The 20,999-nt window shown below is 45.3% G+C and overlaps 1 protein-coding gene across 1 annotated transcript in view; it reads right to left on the bottom strand.

Annotated features, from left to right (window-relative positions):
* Positions 1–20,999, bottom strand: part of aldh1l2 (aldehyde dehydrogenase 1 family, member L2) — a 171,051-nt gene that overhangs the window by 76,866 nt on the left and 73,186 nt on the right. The window contains exons 15-18 of the mRNA XM_063072229.1: positions 20,806–20,911; positions 18,956–19,043; positions 6,591–6,684; positions 5,887–5,986 (exon numbers count right to left, since the gene is read on the bottom strand). Coding sequence (XP_062928299.1) covers positions 5,887–5,986; positions 6,591–6,684; positions 18,956–19,043; positions 20,806–20,911 — 388 coding nt within the window. The remainder of the gene's footprint in view (positions 1–5,886; positions 5,987–6,590; positions 6,685–18,955; positions 19,044–20,805; positions 20,912–20,999) is intronic.

The raw sequence follows: 20,999 nt of genomic DNA on the forward strand, positions 1-20,999 counted from the left end.
CTACCAGTAAATGTTCCCCGTGCCACTGGCTGCAACACAAGCCCAAAGCATGATCGATCCATCCCCGTGCTTAACAGTTGGAGAGGGGTTCTTTTCATGCAATTCTGCACCCTTTTTTCTCCAAAAATACCTTTGCTCATTGCGGCCAAAAAGTTCTATTTTAACTTCATCAGTCCACAGGACTTCATTTCCAAATGTATCAGGCTTGTTTAGATGTTTCTTTGAACCTTTTGAATAGAACTTTTTGGCCACAATGAGCAAAGGTATGTTTGGAGAAAAAAGGGTGCAGAATTTCATGAAAAGAACCCCTCTCCAACTGTTAAGCACGGGGATGGATCGATCATGCTTTGGGCTTGTGTTGCAGCCAGTGGCACGGGGAACATTTACTGGTAGAGGGAAGAATGAATTCAATTAAATACCAGCAAATTCTGGAAGCAAACATCACACCATCTGTAAAAAAGCCAAAGATGAAAAGAGGATGGCTTCTACAACAGGATAATGAACTTAAACGCACCTCAAAATCCACAATGGACTACCTCAAGAGGCACAAACTGAAGGTTTTGCCATGGCCCTCACAGTCCCCTGACCTAAACATCATCTAGAATCTATGGATAGACCTCTAAAGAACAGTGCATGCAAGACGACCCAAGGATCTCACGGAATTAGAAGCCTTTTGCAAGGAAGAATGGATGAAAATCCCCCAAACAAGAATTGAAAGACTCTTAGCTGGCTACAAAAAGCGTTTACAAGCTGTGATACTTGCCAAAGGGGGTGTTAGTGTCTACCATGCAGGGTGCCCAAACTTTTGCTTTGGGACTTTTTCCTTTTTTGTTATTTTGAAACTGTAAAAGATGGAAATAAAAAAGTTTCTTGCTTAAAATATTAAAGAAGTGTGTCATCTTTAACTTTATGCCTTCTGGAAATGAGTTCATCTTTTACTTGCTTAGCTATTCACAGTAACAGAAATTTTGACCAGGGGTGCCCAAACATTTGCATGCCACTGTATATCCTGCTTTTCCAAGTTGCTCCCAGAAATTCCAGCCATTGCTGTTCTTCCATCATCCCTGGTAGTGCCTCTTCCAATTATTTTGGATCTGCTCATTTCTCATGCCTCTTTAATTCCCTTTACTCCCCTGTAATACTGATACATCTGACTTCAACTTCTTCTCAAATTGCAGGGTGAGTTCTATCATACAGGTGCACATTCCTTTTCCCGAAATTCTGAAAGCCAAAAAGCTCCGAAAACCAAAGTGATTTTCGCCAACAGCTGACGTCGCTCAGGTGTGATGTGGCAGCACTAGCAGAGGCTGCCAGACGTCAGTTGTGGCTCAGTGCTCATACTGGTTACACGCGCATTTGCTGTTCGCTGATATTTTGTGTTCACTGTTGACTTTGTGTTTAATTTCGCTGTGAAAATGTAAAAAGAGCTGCAGATACCCCTATGGGTAACAATGAGAAAAAGAGAAGGAATCTTCTCTATCAGTAATGCAGAAAGTGGAGTTTTTGCAGAAGCTTGATCGTGATGTGTCTGTGCGGCGTCTTACTGAAGAAAATAGTGTCGGAACTACCTCTGTATATGATTTAAATAAACAGAAAGACAAGATACTAAAGTTTTTTAGTGACAGTGACGTTCTACATCTATTCCAATAAGTCATTTACCATGTGTTTGATTTGGTTCATTTGAAGCTGTATATTTTTATGTTTTATTGAATATTTTAGTTGGAAATAAAATTTCTTATTATTATTCTCTAAACAATACAGTAAAACAATTATTTATATAGCATTTACATTGTATTAGGCATTATAAGTAATCTGGAGATGATTTAAAGTATACGGGAGGATGTGCGTAGGTTTGGTGCGCCGCTGGGTCTGGAAGTCCACGGCACTGAGACAGTTTAAATAAGGGACTTGAGCTCACGCGATTTTTGGTATGGCGGTGGTGGTGGTCTGAATTCCGAAATGCAACTAGTCCCAAGGATTTCGGATAAGGGATTGTGCACCTATATTATGATCACTTTCCCCTAAGGGTTCCCTTGCCTTAAGTTCTCTAATCAATTCCAGTTCATTGCACAACACCCAATCCAGAATAGCTGATTCCCCTGATGGACTCAACCACAAGCTGCTCTAAAAGCCATCTCACAAGCATTCTATAAATTTCCCCTCCTGGGATCCAGCACCAACCTGATTTTCCCTAATCTACTGCATATTGAAATCCCCTATGACTATTGTAACACTGCCCTTTTGACATGTATTTTCTACCTTCCATTGTAATTCGTAGACTACATCTTTGCTACTGTTTGGAGGTCTGTATACAAATCCCATCATGGAGTTTTTACACTTGCAGTTCCTTTGCTCCACCCACAACAATTCTATATCTTCTGATCCTATGTAATTTCTTTCTAATGATTTGATTTAATCTTTTACCAGAGCCATGCCACCACCTCTCCCTACCTGCCTGTCCTTTCGATACCATGTGAATCCTTGAGTGTTCAGTTCCTAGCTATAATCTTTCAGCCATGATTCAGTGATGCCTACATCATACATGACAATCTGTAACTGTGCTGCAAGTTCACCTACTTTATTGCGTATACTGTGTGCATTCAAATATAACACCTTCAGTCCTGTATTCACCCTTTTCGATTTTGCATTTTAACTTACATCTCATCCCATTGCCCCATCATCAGCCTCCCCTTGCTAGCAGTCTCACTACACACTGCCTCGGTTTGTAAACCAACTACCCCATCCTCAGCCCTATCACTCTGGTTCCTCTCCCTCTGCCAAGTTAGGTTAAACCCTCCTGAACAGCTCTAGCAAACCTGCCGCAAGGATACTGGGTCTCTTCAGGTTCGGGTGTAACCAATTTTTTTGTTTTTTTTTAAAATGGTTGGTGTTTATTGTTTAAAAAGTTGTAATTTATAATATTTACAACTGTGTTCTCCTGAAGGCAAACTGAACGATTGTTCCGAGAACAGTTACTGATACAATATTAATTAAATATTGTACATAAAACAATCATTTTCAATGTAAAGTGTTGATGCAGAAAAACTTCAGTCAGTGTTACAGAGAGAGAGGAGAATCATTAAACGGAGCGCTTGCACATCTTCAGCATTTGCCCCTGCCCACAGCCAGTCCGATCAGTCCTGCCAGTCGGACGATTGCAGCCCCAATGATTGCCATACCAAGCAGGCTATCTCTTGGCAACACTTGGTTATGGTCTACTGCCCAGAGTGGAGGAGCAGCAAGCCTTGAACCTGGGGTCCAAGTCCATATCTCCCTGAAAGCAGCTGCATCGATCGATGGGACAGTCAAGGCGACAAATGGTATTTTTGCCATATTAGTCAAAGCTTTGAGTCCGAGAGTCAGAAAGTTATGCTGCAGTTTTAAGAGCCTGGTTAAGCTGAATCTGGAGGGTTGCATTCAGTTTTGGTCTCCCTATGACAGGAAGGATTGTGGAAGCTTTGGAGAGGGTGCACAAGGGGTTTGGTTTACCAGCAGGATGCATGGAATAGAGACCGTGTACTGCAAGGATAAACTTTGGTTGAAAGGAGAAATGATACACATTAATTGGTTTGAGAAGCACAGATTGTTTTAGATTCTTTGACCCGAGGAAAAAGTCATCTGGTATCTTCCAGGGTCAGAATGTCTAATACCAGAGCTGTATTCAGCATGTCAAGCAGGCCAACGAAGCAATGCAATTCCAGCAGAACTTAGACAAATTGGAAGAATAGGCAAAAAAGTGGCATGGTTGGGAAATGTATGATCATGCATTTTGTTGAAAGAAACAACATTAAAAAAGAACACTTATCTAAATGAGGAGAAGGCTCAAACTGCCAGAAGATTAATTTACAGGATGAATCTGTGGTAAAGATTTAAAATGTAATATCGGCATTTATTTCAAGGGGAATAGAGTGTAAAAGAAAGGAGATAATGCTGAGCCTTTATAGGACACTAGTCGGGTCGCACTTAGAGTATTTGTAACAGTTTTGGGCTCCATGTCTCAGAAATGATGTGCTGTCACTGAAGACAGTCCAAAGGAGGTTCACGAGGATGATTCCAGGAATGAAGGGGTTAACATATGAGAAGCGTGTGGCAGCTTTGGGCCTGTACTCACTGGCATTTGGAAGAACGCATGGGGAGCTCATTGAAACCTACCGAATATTGAAAGGACTAGATAGGGTGAATGTGGAGAGGACGTTTCCTATGGTGGGAGTAGGAACTACTCTAGAACTAGAAGGCACAGCCTCAAAATTGAGGGGTGACCTTTTAGAACAGAGATAAGGAGAAATTTTTTCAGAGCGTAGTTAATCTATGGAATGTTCTGCCACAGACTGTGGTGGAGGCCAAGTCTGTGGGTATATTTAAGGTGGAAGTTGATAGTTTCCTGATCAGTCAGGTATTCAAAGGATATGGTGAGAAAGCAGACGTATGGGGTTGAGTGGGATCGGGGATCAGCCATGATGGAATGGTGGAGCAGACTCGATGGGCTGAATGGCCTGATTCTGCTCCTATGCCTTATGGTCTTATTACGTTGAGACAAGATGAGATGGGGCAAGTTAAAAGGAGATGTGTGGGGCAAGTTTTTATTTTTGTACAGAGTAGTGGGTGTCCAGAATATGCTGTCAGGGAGGTGAAGGACTAGATAAAATGAATGTGTTTAGAAGCTTCTAAGAGGCACATGAATGTGTGAAGAATATAGGAATATGGGCATTGTGTATGCAGAAGGGATCAGTTTAGTTAGGTAGTTAATTAGTTTGGCACAACATTTTGGGATGAAGGGTTTGTTCTTGTGCTGTAATGTTCTGTTCTGTGCAGGCAGGTATCTGTACTTCTGTCCCATATGTACATGTTACCCCTGAGCATCCAAGGCTGTCAGAAATTTTCCTGCCCTGTACAGCACAGATTTGGTCCAACAGGATCACCTGTCTCACAGCAGACTCGATTCAACTAGCCATAATCTTAGACAGGAACTTGCAATCTACATTCATCAGTGAGATGGGTCTCCAAATCCTTCCCTCTCCCTTTCTGCTGAGGGTGAAGATACTCTTTTTCATGGAGTCTGGCATGTACAGTGTTGACACTTCCGGGCCTGCACCATGGAGCCAAGTACCACTGGCACATTCCAGAGTCCTGTCCACCTGGGGATGAATGATACTTACCAACTCTTCTGTGGACAAGGGCTGCTTCATTAATTGTCTTCCAGCCAGAGGGCAGAAAGGCCTGCAGATGGCTTCCCTGACCCTTAAGTGGTACGACGGACACACAAAGATTTGCGGACCTTCAGATGTGGCTGGGAGGATGCAACTGAGCTGTTCTCTCGAGGTTTGCATCAGAAGGCTCCGTCTGTGAACCCTTTGGAAGTATTTGGGGGGGGTGGTGGCATCAGGTTCTGAAGCAGAAGGTTGGAAGATTTTGGGGCAACGATCAAGGTCTGATGGTTCCTTCCCCCTGGGCTCCCCCTTAACACTTACCCCACTAGAGTATGTATGGCCCTGTCCCTGCTCTGGAAGAACTGGTGCTCAGTGTGTCCATTACCAAGAGCACCCACTGTACCCACCAGGATTCCTGCACCCATCACCATGGTTACCTGCCAGGACCATCACATTTGTGTTTCGTGCGGGGGGGGGGTGGAGGAGGGTTTGGGGGCTGATCATCTTGGTAAGTTCACCATTTCTCTCTGAACTGACTTCCATGATTTTCCTTGCTTTCGTGGCTATCTGGAGAAGAAGAATCTCAGAGTTGTATACTGCATATGTACTTTGATAATAAATGAACCTTTGAACCCATCGTCCGCACCCATGGCAGGGGCACCCACTGCCCAGGATCCCAGCCTGCATTTGCTGAGGGCCATCAGAGCCATCCCTGCTCACGTAGACCGAGGGCACTCACCATTCTCACAGCCTTGTCGAGGTCACAGTCATTGAAGATGATGAGGGGAGACTTGCCGCCCAGCTCCAGGGAGACCTTCTTCAGGTTGCTGACAGCACAGCTGGGAATGTAATAGCAGACATCGGGGTTAGGGTCCAGAATCTCTGCACTGGCCCTCCTCTTTCACGCTGCCAGATTGGGAGAGATGAACCTCCATCCCATCACATACTGAGAGCTGGTCCCATAGGGTCCTCACAGCCCAGAGCCCCAGCACTAACCCCTGACACGACCCTAACCACTGACACCACCCCCCACCCAGCCAGAGGTCTCAGATTCTAACCTCTGATGCCTCATCTGAGCTTCCAGGCACTGACCCCTGACCCAAAGTCCCAGATATCAACTCCTGAACTCTGACCCCTGACCTGAGGTCCCAGACACCGACCCCACCCATGAGCCAGGGTATTGTCCCACGGCTCCTGTTAGTCCTGCTTCCTCACTACCAGCCTGCTTCCCCATCCCCATAACCCAAGCGAGGGCGGGGGGGTAGAAGGAGAAACCAAGCTGGGCAGACAGATGAAGCCGAAGCCGTGTCGGTGGGGAGCTCCCAGGTTGATGCAGGACACCTCCTCATGGGAGCCGAGAGAAAGGATGCACTCCACGTCCCACCCACTAGTTGCCCAGATAACACAACAAGCCCCCACCGCTTGCACGGAAAGTGGACCCACCTCTTCATGATCTGTTTACCAATGGGGGTAGATCCCGTGAAGCCCAGCTTGCGGATATCAGGGTGCTCGGACAGCCGCTGTCCCACCAGGCCACCTGCGGTCAGGTAACAGACGAGATGTCAGGAAGATGTCCTGGGCCATCTGACCGATGCCCAATACCACTTCCCAGCGACTCACCCACCCTCCCAATACACTGATCTCCCAACCACCGTGCCACAAAGAGGACCAACCGATCCCAACTCCTGTGCAGAGGAATGCCTGAGCCAACACACACACCCATCTCTCTATCCCTCACACTTGGGACCAGCAACCAGCACAACCCATTGTCCAACCACGGGGCATCAGACAGCTTGACCCTGACCCAGCTAGTCAGAACCGTGGACTCTCTGCAATGGCATCCATGGATGGTGCTGAGAAAGGACAGCCTGGTCAGGACCCAGAGTTCTGTGGGGGAAGCAGATACACCTCTAGCTAGAGATCCTGCTAGTCCCCCCACCACCCCTGATATGCCAGCAGCCAGACACACTGGCTGGGAGCCCCACCAGCGATCTGCTCTCACAGCAGGAGAGGGTCCCACCAGTGAATCCAAACTCAAGTTGAACCACAATTCCCAGTCCATCACTGGGTTAAACCCAGCAGCCGTAACTTCCAGTAGGAACCAGCATCACAACCTACCACCATACAGTGGTGTGGAGACACCTCTGGGGGAAATTAGTATGGATCAATATGGGCATCTGATTAATTAAACATCTCCTTGTTTAGACCCACACCGGCCGGACCACCGCCAATGGGCGAGGCCTACACCAGACTGACCGCCGCCACTGGTCAGGGCCCCACACTGGAGACCTGTCAGAGGAACAGAAACAGGCTGTGCTGGTCTAGAACACCCCTGAAGGCAAAATCCCATCAAGAGCAGACACCCACAGTATTGTGCCCTGGGGAGAGGACAAAGCCCCAGAGATGGATGACTCACACTTCACTGTCTCCACGAATATACCAAGTCCCAGCAATCGCTGGGCATATACACAAGACATAAACTTAGGAGCAGAATCAGACAATTCCATCACAGTGGATTTATTTTCCTTCTCAACCCCATTCTCTTGCCTTCACCCCATAAACTTTGACATCCTTTCTAATCAAGAATCTATTAACCTTCACTTTAAATATACCCAATGACTTGCCCTCCACAACCATTTGTGGCAATGAATTCCACAGATTCACCACCCTCTGGCTGAGAGATTCCCCCTCACCTCTCATCTAAAGGGACATCCTTCTATTTTGAAGCTGTGCCCTCAGGTCCTAGACTCCCCCACTATAGGAAATATTCTTTCCACATTCACTATCTAGGCCTTCCATATTCGATAGATTTCAATGAGATTCCCCCCCCCCATTCTTCTAAATTCCAATAAGTACAGGCCAAGGGCTATCAAACATTCCTCATACATTAACCCTTTCATTCCCGGGATCATTGCCATAAACCCACTCTGAACCCTCTCCAATGGACAGCATCTCCTTCCTTTAAAAGTGGCTCAAAACTGCTCACAGTTGGTCTGACCAATGCCTTACAAAGGCTCAGCATTATATCCTTGCTTTCATATTCTAATCCTTTTAAAATGATTGCCAAATGATTCAACCTGCAAGTTAAACTTCCAACTTCTGAATTCACTCTCCATTAGAAAGTCTCTGCCTTTTTTCCTTCAACTAAACTGCACCGACCATACACTTCTCTATACTATATTCTGAACTTCCCACTGGCTCAAAATTTTAATTCTGCTAAATGGGTAGACTCCAACCTGATGGCATGAATATCGATTTATCCTTCCAGTAAAAAAAAATATTCCCTCTATTCCGTATTCCCTAACTCTTTTCACCTGCCATCACTTCCCCCTTCCTTTTCTCTCGTGGTCCACTCTTCTCTCTTATCAGATTCCTTCATCTCCAACCCTTTACCTTTTCTACTCACCTGGCTTCACCTATCACCTTCTGGCTTATCTCCTTTCCCTCTTCCCACATTTTATTATAGTCTTCCCCCTTCGTTTCCAATCCTGAAGAAGTGTCTCGGTCAGAAACATTGACTTTATTTCCATAGATGCTGGTTGACCTGCTGAGTTCCTCCAACATTTTGTGAGTTGCTTAGGTTAGGATTATATTCCCTGAGCACAGGAGAATGAGGTAGACAAATTATGAGTGGTATGGATAGGGTAAATCCAAGTAGGTTTTTCCCCTTGAGGCTGAGAGAGACTGAAACTGGAGGTCATGGGTTGAGGGTGAAAGGTGAAGGGGAACACTGCCCCACTCATAGGGTGGAACAAACTGCTAGCAGAAATGGTGGATGCTGGTTCAACATTTGGATAAGTATGTGGATGGAAGGGGTGGCAAGGGCTGTGGTCTAGGCACAGGTTGATGAGACTAGGTAGAGTAATAGTTTGCATGGACTAGATGGGCTGAAGGGCCTGTTGCAGTGCTGTAGTGTCTGTAACTATGACAGAGGTTTTAGGAAAAACTGTAAATGAACAAAGACAGACAAACACCAATGTATTTCATCTGCCACTTCTTGACCCATTCTCCTAATCTTTACTGCAGATTCCCTGATTCCTTAACACTACCCTGTACACTTACCTTTGTATTGGTGCAAACCTGGCCACAAAGCTATCAATTCAGTCATCCAGATCATTAACATGTAACCTGAAATGTAGAGGACCCAACACCAACACCGTGGAGCTGGTGAATCCCAGCAACAACTTGCTGACAACAAACTAAACTATAAATTCCTGTACCAATCACACCTTCTCTCTGTACAATCACTGCAATCAATAGGCTGCAACTTCACTTTTGGAGCTGAGCTTTCGAACTGCCTGTACCGTCTGCCGTGTGAACTGAAATCTCGAAGGTGCAGGATGCCTGAAGCAAGCTGGGTACGGGTCGAGTCGAGGCAGCAAACAAGCCAAAGCCTGGCTATTGCTGGAGTGGACTTGGAGGCAGTTTGATGTGCAGAAGCGAAGCAAGGCAGCGTTGAGGCAGTGAGGCCTTGGCCTGAGACTGAGGATTTAAGCACTGGGTCAGATTGAAAAGGTCAGGGTGTCAGGGCCAAAGGAGGGGAAAGGGATGGTGTTCAGCTCCCTTGCTCCACGAGGTTTACTTGTCTCTGTGCTGAACTGAGGCTGTGGCCTGCAGCTAATGGGCTCCTGGACCAGCCGTAGTGATGACTGGTTTCGTGTCTGTCGATTCACTTTCATGAACTTCAGTTCTGAATGTTATTTGCTCATTTTTATTGTTTGCGTGATTTGTTCTTTTTCTACACATTCGGTGTCTCACTGTCATCTTTTTTTCTATTGGTTTTATGTTTTTATTGTTTGGTGGCTGCCTGTAAGGAGACACATCTCAAAGTTTTATAATATTATACATATTGTAGTAATAAACGTACCTTGAACACCAACAGTCACCAGCAGCCAAACAGTAAAGGCCCTCTTTGCCTTGTGGCAGTCAGCCAGTCTTCTGTCCTTGCTAATTATCTTTCCTATAATACCATGGGCTCTTATCTTGTTTAGCAACCTCATGTCTGGCACCTTGTCAAAGGGCTTCTGAAAACCCAAGTAAGCTACATCAGCTGACTGACTACCCTGCCTGTTATTTTCGCAAGAATTCTAACCAGCTTGTCAGGCAAGATTTGCCCTTAAGGAAACCATGCTGACTTTGGGCTTTTTCCACCAGGTGCCTCCATGTACCTGAAACTTCATCAAATAGAGTGACATTTGCAATTTTCCAGTCCTCTGGAACCATTCCAGAATCGAGTGATTCTTGAAAGATCATTACTAATGCCTCCATAATCTCTTCAGCCACCTCTTTCAGAACCCTGGGATGTGGTTCATCTGGTCCAGGTGACTTATCTACCTTCAGACCTTTCAGCTTCCCAAGCACCTTCTCTGTAGAAATAGTGACTGCACTCACTGCTGCTCCCTGACACTGAAGTTTTCTTGCCCACTGCTGGTGTCTCCGGTGAAGACTGAAGCAAAGTAGTTATTTAGTTCATATGCCATTTCTTTGTTCCCCAATGCTACTTCTCCAGTGTCTTTTTGCAGCAAACTGATAGATTCATAGAACACTACAGCACAGAAACAGGCCTTTCAGCCCATCCAGTCTATGCCAAAATATTAATCAGCCTCGTCCCATCGACCAGAGCCCTCCATACACTTCCCATTCACGTTCTGACCCAAATTTCTCTCAAATGTTGAAGCAAGCTCACACTTGGCACTTGTGCTGACAACTTGTTCCACACTCTCACCACCCTGAGTGAAGAAATTCTACTCTTGCATCTCTTTTTATATATTTGGAAAAACTTTGGGCATATTCTTCAATATTATTGATAAAATATTGCATTTTTCTCTCCTTATTGTTTTTTAGTTGCCTTCTGTTGGATCTTAAATAGCTTCCCACTAATTTTTGCTACATTTTATGCCCTCTTGTTTGCTTTTATGTTGCCATTGACTTCTTGTCAGCCATGGGTGCCTCATCCTCCCTTTAGATTACTAAAGTTACTCTTATATAAATCCTTGTTGCGATAGATGTCATTCTGAGATAGATTCATTAACTCATATGTTTTGGTCTTGCCCTTTGTTGAAGAAATATTGGGACGATATCTTCGATATTATTTCAACTGTTTTGAATATTGATCTACAACCTCATCCTATTACTGCCATTTTTGGTTTACCAATGATAGAACAATGTCATCTGACCCCCTCAGCTTGTCAGATGATTGCTTTTGTTACTCTAATGGCTAGAAGATCTATATTATTGAATTGGAAAGAGATTAATCCTCCTACTACACTTCATTGGTTTTCTCAAACTATGTCTTGTTTAAATTTAGAAAAAATTAGAAGTGTCATTTATGACCCATCTACTAAATTTGATGAGATTTGGAAACCATTTATTCAATATTTTCACATGATGTAATTTGACCCTTTCCAAATCTACTTTGTGATTTCAGTATACGGGGAGAGGAGCGGAAGTGGCGATACTGTTGGTTTTATCTGAGATATCATAATAGCCCTTCTTTTTTCTTTTTTTTCCTCTTTAGTTTTCTTCTAGTTTGGTTAGATTAGTTTTTTTTCTAATGGGATATATATTTTTTTCTTTTTTTGTTTTTTCTATGATATTTTTGTATTTTCATGTATATTTTCTCTATATTTTATTGGTAATTTTGCGAGATTTTGGGAGGCTTATTAAATATGTGCCATTTGAGTTTATACTTGTATAAACTAATTATTATCAATATAATCCCATTTGCTCGGTACTTATTTTTTGTAATGTTTCTGATGTTGAAATTAATAAAAAGATTGAAAAAGAGAAGAATACTTCTACTTTGGGATGAATCTATCCTGCCTATCCAAATTGCTTCCAGAAACACCAGCCATTGCTGGGGCCATCATGTCTGCTTCATCACCTTCCTATCTACTTTGAACAGCTCCTCTCTCAAGCCTCTGTAGTTCACTTTACTCCACTGTATTACTGATCTATGTTCCCTCTAAGCTGTGTGCGTGCGCACACACATTTTACAAAGTTACCCAAAATAATGTAGTAATTAATAATTATATTTATTGAAAATAATCTTTTAGCTAAATGTTTCTGTTAACTAGTTAGTTGTTTTTTCAAATACCACAATGCACGTCACTAATTTACGTCATCTCACCTTTCCTGTTCCGGTTTGTACAGCTACATCACAGCGGCAGCCATTTTTGGCAGACAGCGTTCATATCGTAAAGTTTACAAAGATCTGTTTCAAATCCTGTAGATAGCTTACTAAGTTTTTAATGAAAAAGATCAGTCAAATGACCCTGTGGCCAAATACTGTCACAAGAAATTGATAAACATCATACAAAGTGGCTTTACAGGTTTTAAGTGATATCTGATGAACTAGCTGCACTGTGCAAGATTCTGCAGAAGAGTGGCCTGACCCCAATTGATTCACTTCATTTTGTGCGAGGCAAAATTAACAAGAAAGCAGTATCTGGGAGACAATGTTTCATGGAGTGACAAAGTTAAAGTTTTGCTAAGCCAACAATATGAAGAAAGCATCACAAGTTCGCTGTTGACTTTTGTGTCTTTGTGATTGTGTTCATTTAGAAGAAAGGTTTCCTGAAGATGAGGTACAAGAATGGTCAGCTTTTGAGTTCTCCACAATTGCAGATTGTGACTTTACATTTGGCGATGAACAAGTTAATGCCTTATGTCTAAAATATCATGATTTTCTAGCAGAAAATACTGTAATAGTTGGACAGTTTAATGATTTCAAATTTTCCGTGCAAGAAAAAATTAAATCCAAACTGATTTCAAACTTTGCTCAAATGGTGGCATTTGTACTTCAAAATGAATAGGGATAAATTTGTCCTGGTGAGGAAGATAAAGAATGGTCGGGTGAAGGAACCATGGGTGACAAGTGAGGTGGAAAATAAGTCCCCGGGGCCTGACGGAATATTCCCCAGGCTGCTCCATGAGGCGAGGGAAGAGATTGCTGAGCCTCTGGCTAGGATCTTTATGTCCTCGTTGTCCACGGGAATGGTACTAGAGGATTGGAGGGAGGCGAATGTTGTCCCCTTGTTCAAAAAAGGTAGTAGGGATAGTCTGGGTAATTATAGACCAGTGAGCCTTACGTCTGTGGAAAAAGACGTTGGAAAAGCTGTTGGAAAAGATTCTTAGAGATAGGATCTCTGGGCATTTAGAGAGTCTTGGTCTGATCAGGGACAGTCAGCATGGCTTTGTGAAGGGCAGATCGTGTCTAACAAGCCTGATAGAGTTCTTTGAGGAGGTGACCAGGCATATAGATGAGGGTAATGCAGTGAATGTGATCTATATGGATTTTAGTAAGGCATTTGACAAGGTTCCACACGGTAGGCTTATTCAGGAAGTCAGAAGGCATGGGATCCAGGGAAGTTTGGCCAGGTGGATTCAGAATTGGCTTGCCTGCAGAAGGCAGAGGGTGGTGGTGGAGGGAGTACATTCAGATTGATGGATTGTGACTAGTGGTGTCCCACAAGGATCTGTTCTGGGACCTCTACTTTTCGTGAGTTTTATTAACGACCTGGATGTGGGGGTAGAAGGGTGGGTTGGCAAGTTTGCAGACAACACAAAGGTTGGCGGTTTTGTAGGTAGTGTAGAGGATTGTCAAAGATTGCAGAGAGACATGATAGGATGCAGAAGTGGGCTGAGAAGTGGCAGATGGAGTTCAACCCAGAGAAGTGTGAGGTGCTACACTTTGGAAGGACAAACTCCAAGGCAGAGTACAAAGTAAATGGCAGGATACTTGGTAGTGTGGAGGAGCAGAGGGATCTCGGGGTACATGTCCACAGATCCCTGAAAGTTGCCTCACAGGTGGATAGGGTAGTTAAGAAAACTTATGGGGTGTTAGCTTTCATAAGTCGAGGGATAGAATTTAAGAGTCGCGATGTAATGATGCAACTCTGTAAAACTCTGGTTTGGCCACACTTGGAGTACCGTGTCCAGTTCTGGTCGCCTCACTATAGGAAGGATGTGAAAGCACTGGAAAGGGTACAGAGGAGATTTACCAGGATGCTGCCTGGTTTAGAGTGTATGCATTATGATCAGAGATTAAGGGAGCTAAGGCTTTACTCTTTGGAGAGGAGGAGGATGAGAGGAGACAAAACTCTTTAGATTCTGGACTAGTTCCTGAGGATTGGAGGGTGGCTAATGTAACCCCACTTTTTAAAAAAGGAGGGAGAGAGAAACCAGGGAATTATAGACCGGTTAGCCTAACATCGGTGGTGGGGAAAATGCTCGAGTCAGTTATCAAAGATGTGATAACAGCACATTTGGAAAGCGGTGAAATCATCGGACAAAGTCAGCATGGATTTGTGAAAGGAAAATCATGTCTGATGAATCTCATAGAATTTTTTGAGGATGTAACTAGTAGAGTGGATAGGGGAGAACCAGTGGATGTGGTATATTTGAATTTTCAAAAGGCTTTTGACAAGGTCCCACACAGGAGATTAGTGTGCAAACTTAAAGCACACAGTATTGGGGGTAAGGTATTGATGTGGATAGAGAATTGGTTGGCAGACAGGAAGCAAAGAGTGGGAATAAACGGGACCTTTTCAGAATGGCAGGCAGTGACTGGTGGGGTACCGCAAGGCTCAGTGCTGGGACCCCAGTTGTTTACAATATATATGAATGACTTAGATGAGGGAATTAAATGCAGCATCTCCAAGTTTGCAGATGACACGAAGCTGGGTGTCAGTGTTAGCTGTGAGGAGGATGCTAAGAGGATGCAGGGTGACTTGGATAGGTTGGGTGAGTGGGCAAATTCATGGCAGATGCAATTTAATGTGGAAAATGTGAGGTTATCCACCTTGGTGGCAAAAACAGGAAAACAAATTATTATCTGAATAGTGGCCGATTAGGAAAAGGGGAGGTGCAATGAGACCTGGGTGTCATTATACATCAGTCATTGAAAGTGGGCATGCAGGTACAGCAGGCGGTGAAAAAGGCGAATGGTATGCTGGCATTCATAGCGAGAGGATTCGAGTACAGGAGCAGGGAGGTACTACTGCAGTTGTACAAGGCCTTGGTGAGACCACACCTGGAGTATTGTGCGCAGTTTTGGTCCCCTAATCTGAGGAAAGACATCCTTGCCATAGAGGGAGTACAAAGGGGGTTCACCAGATTGATTCCTGGGATGGCAGGACTTTCATATAATGAAAGACTGGATCGACTAGGCTTATACTCATTGAAATTTAGAAGATTGAGGGGGGATCTTATTGAAACATATAAAATTCTAAAGGGATTGGACAGGCTAGATGCAGGAAGATTGTTCCCGATGTTGGGGAAGTCCAGAACGAGGGGTCACAGTTTGAGGATAAAGGGGAAGCCTTTTAGGACCGAGATGAGGAAAAACTTCTTCACACAGAGAGTGGTGAATCTGTGGAATTCTCTGCCACAGGAAACAGTTGAGGCCAGTTCATTGGCTATATTTAAGAGGGGGTTAGATATGGCTCTTGTGGCTAAAGGGATCAGGAGGTATGGACGGAAGGCTGGTACAGGGTTTTGAGTTGGATGATCAGCCATGATCATACTGAATGGCGGTGCAGGCTCGAAAGGCCAAATGGCCTACTCCTGCACCTATTTTCTATGTTTCTATGATAGAGGTACACAAGATAATAAGAGGAATAGATAGAGTCGATAGCCAGCGCCTCTTCCCCAGGGCACCACTGCTCAATACAAGAGGACATGGCTTTAAGGCAAGGGGTGGGAAGTTCAAGGGGGATATTAGAGGAAGATTTTTTACTCAGAGAGTGGTTGGTGCATGGAATGCACTGCCTGAGTCAATGGTGGAGGCAGATACACTAGTGAAGTTTAAGAGACTACTAAACAGGTATATGGAGGAATTTAAGGTGGGGGGTTATATGGGAGGCAGGGTTTGAGGGTTGGTACAACATTGTGGGCCGAAGGGCCTGTAGTGTGCTGTACTATTCTATGTTCTATGAACAGTTTTGCAACCTTGCACAGTTGATGGACATTGGGGGAACCTTTCTTGCATCTAGTGTGAACTATGAGCGAGGTTTTAGCCAATGAATCAACTCAAAAACAAGCTGAGAAACCGTTTAGGTGAACGTCATTTGGATATGTTAATGAGAATCAAAAGCTATCAATTGGATGGAAGTTCTATTAGTCTAGATAGAGCTTACAAAGAATGGGTAAATGCCAAAGACAGGAGAGAGAAAAAATAACTGAGTGACTTAAATATGTAAACAACAGGAATTCTGCAGATGCTGGAAATTCAAGCAACACACATAAAAGTTGCTGGTGAACGCAGCAGGCCAGGCAGCATCTCTAGGAAGGGGTGCAGTCGACGTTTCAGGCCGAGACCCTTTGTCAGGACTAACTGAAGGAAGAGTGAGTAAGGGATTTGAAAGTTGGAGGGGGAGGGGGAGATCCAAAATGATAGGAGAAGACAGGAGGGGGAGGGATGGAGCCGAGAGCTGGACAGGTGATAGGCAAAAGGGATACTAGAGGATCATGGGACAGGAGGTCCGGGAAGAAAGACAAGGTGGGGGGGGGACCCAGAGGATGGGCAAGGGGTATACTCAGAGGGACAGAGGGAGAAAAAGGAGAGTGAGAGAAAGAATATGTGTATAAAAATAAGTAACAGATGGGGTACGAGGGGGAGGTGGGGCATTAGCGGAAGTTAGAAAAGTCGATGTTCATGCCATCAGGTTGGAGGCTACCCAGACGGAATATAAGGTGTTGTTCCTCCAACCTGAGTGTGGCTTCATCTTTACAGTAGAGGAGGCCGTGGATAGACATGTCAGAATGGGAATGGGATGTGGAATTAAAATGTGTGGCCACTGGGAGATCCTGCTTTCTCTGGCGGACAGAGCGTAGGTGTTCAGCAAAGCGGTCTCCCAATCTGCGTCGGGTCTCGCCAATCTATAGAAGGCCACATCGGGAGCACCGGACGCGGTCTATCACCCCAGCCGACTCACAGGTGAAGTGTTGCCTCACCTGGAAGGACTGTTTGGGGCCCTGAATGGTGGTAAGGGAGGAAGTGTAAGGGCATGTGTAGCACTTGTTCCGCTTACACGGATAAGTGCCAGGAGGGAGATCAGTGGGGAGGGATGGGGGGGACGAATGGACAAGGGAGTTGCGTAGGGAGCGATCACTGCGGAATGCAGGGGGGGGGAGGGAAAGATGTGCTTAGTGGTGGGATTCCATTGGAGGTGGCGGAAGTTACGGAGAATAATATGTTGGACCCGGAGGCTGGTGGGGTGGTAGGTGAGGACCAGGGGAACCCTATTCCTAGTGGGGTGGCGGGAGGATGGAGTGAGAGCAGATGTACGTGAAATGGGGGGGATGCGTTTAAGAGCAGAGTTGATGGTGGAGGAAGGGAAGCCCCTTTCTTTAAAAAATGAAGACATCTCCCTCGTCCTAGAATGAAAAGCCTCATCCTGAGAGCAGATGCGGCGGAGACGGAGGAATTGCGAGAAGGGGATGGCGTTTTTGCAAGAGACAGGGTGAGAAGAGGAATAGTCCAGATAGCTGTGAGAGTCAGTAGGCTTATAGTAGACATCAGTGGATAAGCTGTCTCCAGAGACAGAGACAGAAAGATCTAGAAAGGGGAGGGAGGTGTCAGAAATGGACCAGGTAAACTTGAGGGCAGGGTGAAAGTTGGAGGCAAAGTTAATAAAGTCAACGAGTTCTGCATGCGTGCAGGAAGCAGCGCCAATGCAGTCGTCGATGTAGCGAAGGAAAAGTGGGGGACAGATACCAGAATAGGCATGGAACATAGATTGTTCCACAAAGCCAACAAAAAGGCAGGTATAGCTAGGACCCATACGGGTGCCCATAGCTACACCTTTAGTTTGGAGGAAATGGGAGGAGCCAAAGGAGAAATTATTAAGACTAAGTAATTATTAAGAGTAAGTAAATATGTATGTTATTTTGTTGTTATTCTGTGCAGTTTTATGTCAAATATTTTGTAACCTATATAAACTGTGCAATGTGTGCATTCAGTGCGCACATACTTTTGTCACAGGAAAAAAACTTGCACAACATAAGATTTTTGCGCACACTGACTACTAAAAATTAGAGGGAACGTTGTTACTGATACACATGATTTTAGCTTCTCCCTTTCAAACTACAAGGTGAACTCTATGATATTATGATCACTGCACCCTCAGGGTTCCTTTACCTTAAGTTCACTAATCAAATTTGGTTCGTTACACAACACACAATCCAGAATTGCCTTTTCCCTAGTGGGCTCAGCCACAAGCTGCCCGAAAAAACCATCTCAGAGCATTTTATAAATTTTTTCTCGAGGTTCAGCACCAACCAGATTTTCCCAATCTACCTGAAAATTGAAATCCCCCATGATTATCATAATATTGCCGTTTTAACAAACTCTTTCTAACTCCCATTGTAATTTGCACCCCACATCTTGGCTACTGTCCGGGGCTTGTATACATCTCCCAACAGGGTCATTTTGCCCTTGCAGTTTGTTAACTCTACCCACAAGGATTCAACATCTTTTGATCCTATCACCTCTTTCTAAGGATTTAATTTCATTTTTTTTTTTTACTAACAAAGCCCCAACACCCCCTCTGCCTACCTGCCTATCCTTTTGATACAATGTGTATCGTTGAATGTTAAGCTCACAACTGTGATCTTCTTTCAGCCATGACTCAGTGATGACCAGATCTTACCTGCCAGTCTGTAACTGTGCTGCAAGATCACCTGCCTTATTCCATTTACTACATGCATTTAAATATAACACCTTCAGTCCTGTATTGCGATTTCCCCCTCTTGCTACACTTCAATTTATCCCACTGACTGCAAATTTTGCCCTATCGCCAGGTTACCTGAGCCAGGGAGGATGTTGATGACTCCCCTTGGAATGCCAGCTTGTGCAGCCAGCTCAGCGAACTTCAACGCGGTGAGTGGAGTCACCTGGGTTGGAGGTGAAGGGGGTAATGGGAGAGAGACAAGACACAACAGGAGTTCAATGTGACTGTAACCTAACCCAGGGCCAGGAACCGGTCGCAGTTGGGTAAATGGGACCATGGAGAATGGGGAGTGAAGAGGTTGTTTGGGGGGTGGGACCGTGGACAACGGGTTGGGGATGAGGGACAGATGGGGTAGATCGGGAGAGAGGACAGTGAGGCTGTGGAGGTGGCACTGTGAATGGTAGGGAGGTGTCATCTAGGGGGGGGCGGGCTGGCACAGACGGCGGGGGGGGGCAGTCTGGCGTGGATGGTAGCAGAAGCCGATGGTAGAAGGTGGTGCTGGGGATAGGAGTTGGTGAGTGGGGTGTGTGTATTGGGAGGGGGGAGTTGGGTGAGGGTAGAGAATGGGAGTGGAGGGGTGTGACAGTGGAGATTCGGGACCAGGATGGGTGTGGAGAGTGAAGCAGGGGAAGCCCTGCACGGGCAGGAAGGAGCAGTTAACAATGTCACCCAGCCCATAGCCCTTCCCCTCCACACAACCTGCCCACACATTCAGACAGTACTGAGGCAGTGGAGCTGTTAGCGTGGCGCTATACAGCTCAAGGCGTTCCTGAGTTCAGTTCAGTTCTGGCACCAATCTGTTAAAAGTCTGTGTGCATCTTCCCCAGCCGCTCCAGTTTCCTCCCACAGTCCAAAGACCCACCAGGCACGTTAACTGGCCATTGAAAATTGTCCTGTGGTTAGGGTAGGGTTATTCGGGTTGCTGGGGCGGTGTGGCTCGGAGGGCCGGAGAGCCCACTCTGTGCTAAATAACTGAGTAAGTGCTGGTGAACAGTCCAACCACCAACAGGGCACCTGATCTGTTGATCTCTGACTTTCAACACTCCTATGGTCTGGGAGAGGCAGTGTCCATCGCTCTCGACCCTACAGAAGGAGATTTTCCTCTCTTAGCACTAAACCTGGAGTCAGAGGAGGAATGAGCCAGAGGATGTTTCCACGACAGACAGGATCTCCCAGTAGCCACCCACTTCAACTCTGCTTCCCACTCCCATTCAGATGTGTCCACACATGGCCTCCTCTACTGCCATGATGAGGCTAAACTCAGGTTGGAGGAGCAACACCTAATATACCGTCTAGGTAGTCTCCAGCCCCTTGGTATGAACATTGAATTCTCCAACTTCCGGTAATTCCCTCCCCCTCCCTTCCCCTATCCCTATTTCACTCTGCTCCCTCCCCCAGCTGCCTACTACCTCCCTCATGGTTCCTCCTCCTTCTACTACCCATTGTGTTTTCCCCTATTCCTTCTTCACCTTTCCTGCCTATCACCTCCCTGCTTCCCCTTCCCCACCCCTTTATCTTTCCCCTTACTGGTTTTTCACTGGAACCCACCAGCCTTCTCCTTCCCACCCAACCCCCACTTTCTTTATAGGGCCTCTGCCCCTTCCCTCTTTAGTCCTGACGAAGGGTTCCGGCCCAAAACGTTGACTGATCGTTTCCATGGATGCTGCCCGACCTGCTGAGTTCCTCCAGCATGTTGTGAGTGTTGCTTTGACCCCAGCATCTGCAGAGTATTTTGTGTTTATGAGCCAGAGGGGTCCCAACTGTTTCACACAGCTGAACAGAGCAGCATCAGACTGGCAATGTCCTTGGAGAAGGGGCACATCAGCAGACCTCGGCCACTTGGGAATCGATCAGGAACATCACAAAAACATTAATCACTATCTGACGACAAAACCATTACAACAGTGCTTAGTTCAAGTCTGTACCTGTGCTGGTTTCAGCACCAACGTGTTTCCCGCAGCTAGGCAGGCTGCACTCTTCCATGCCAGCATCATGAGGGGGTAATTCCAGGGAATGACGATAGCACAGACCCTGGGAAAGAGGAATAATATCCAATTGCATTCAGTTTATTTATCAGACAGATATTTACAGAAGTCACTAATACTCTTCCTTGTCATCT

The sequence above is a fragment of the Mobula hypostoma genome, chromosome 20, assembly GCF_963921235.1.
Source record: "Mobula hypostoma chromosome 20, sMobHyp1.1, whole genome shotgun sequence".
In the NCBI taxonomy this organism is placed as follows: Eukaryota; Metazoa; Chordata; class Chondrichthyes; order Myliobatiformes; family Myliobatidae; genus Mobula; species Mobula hypostoma.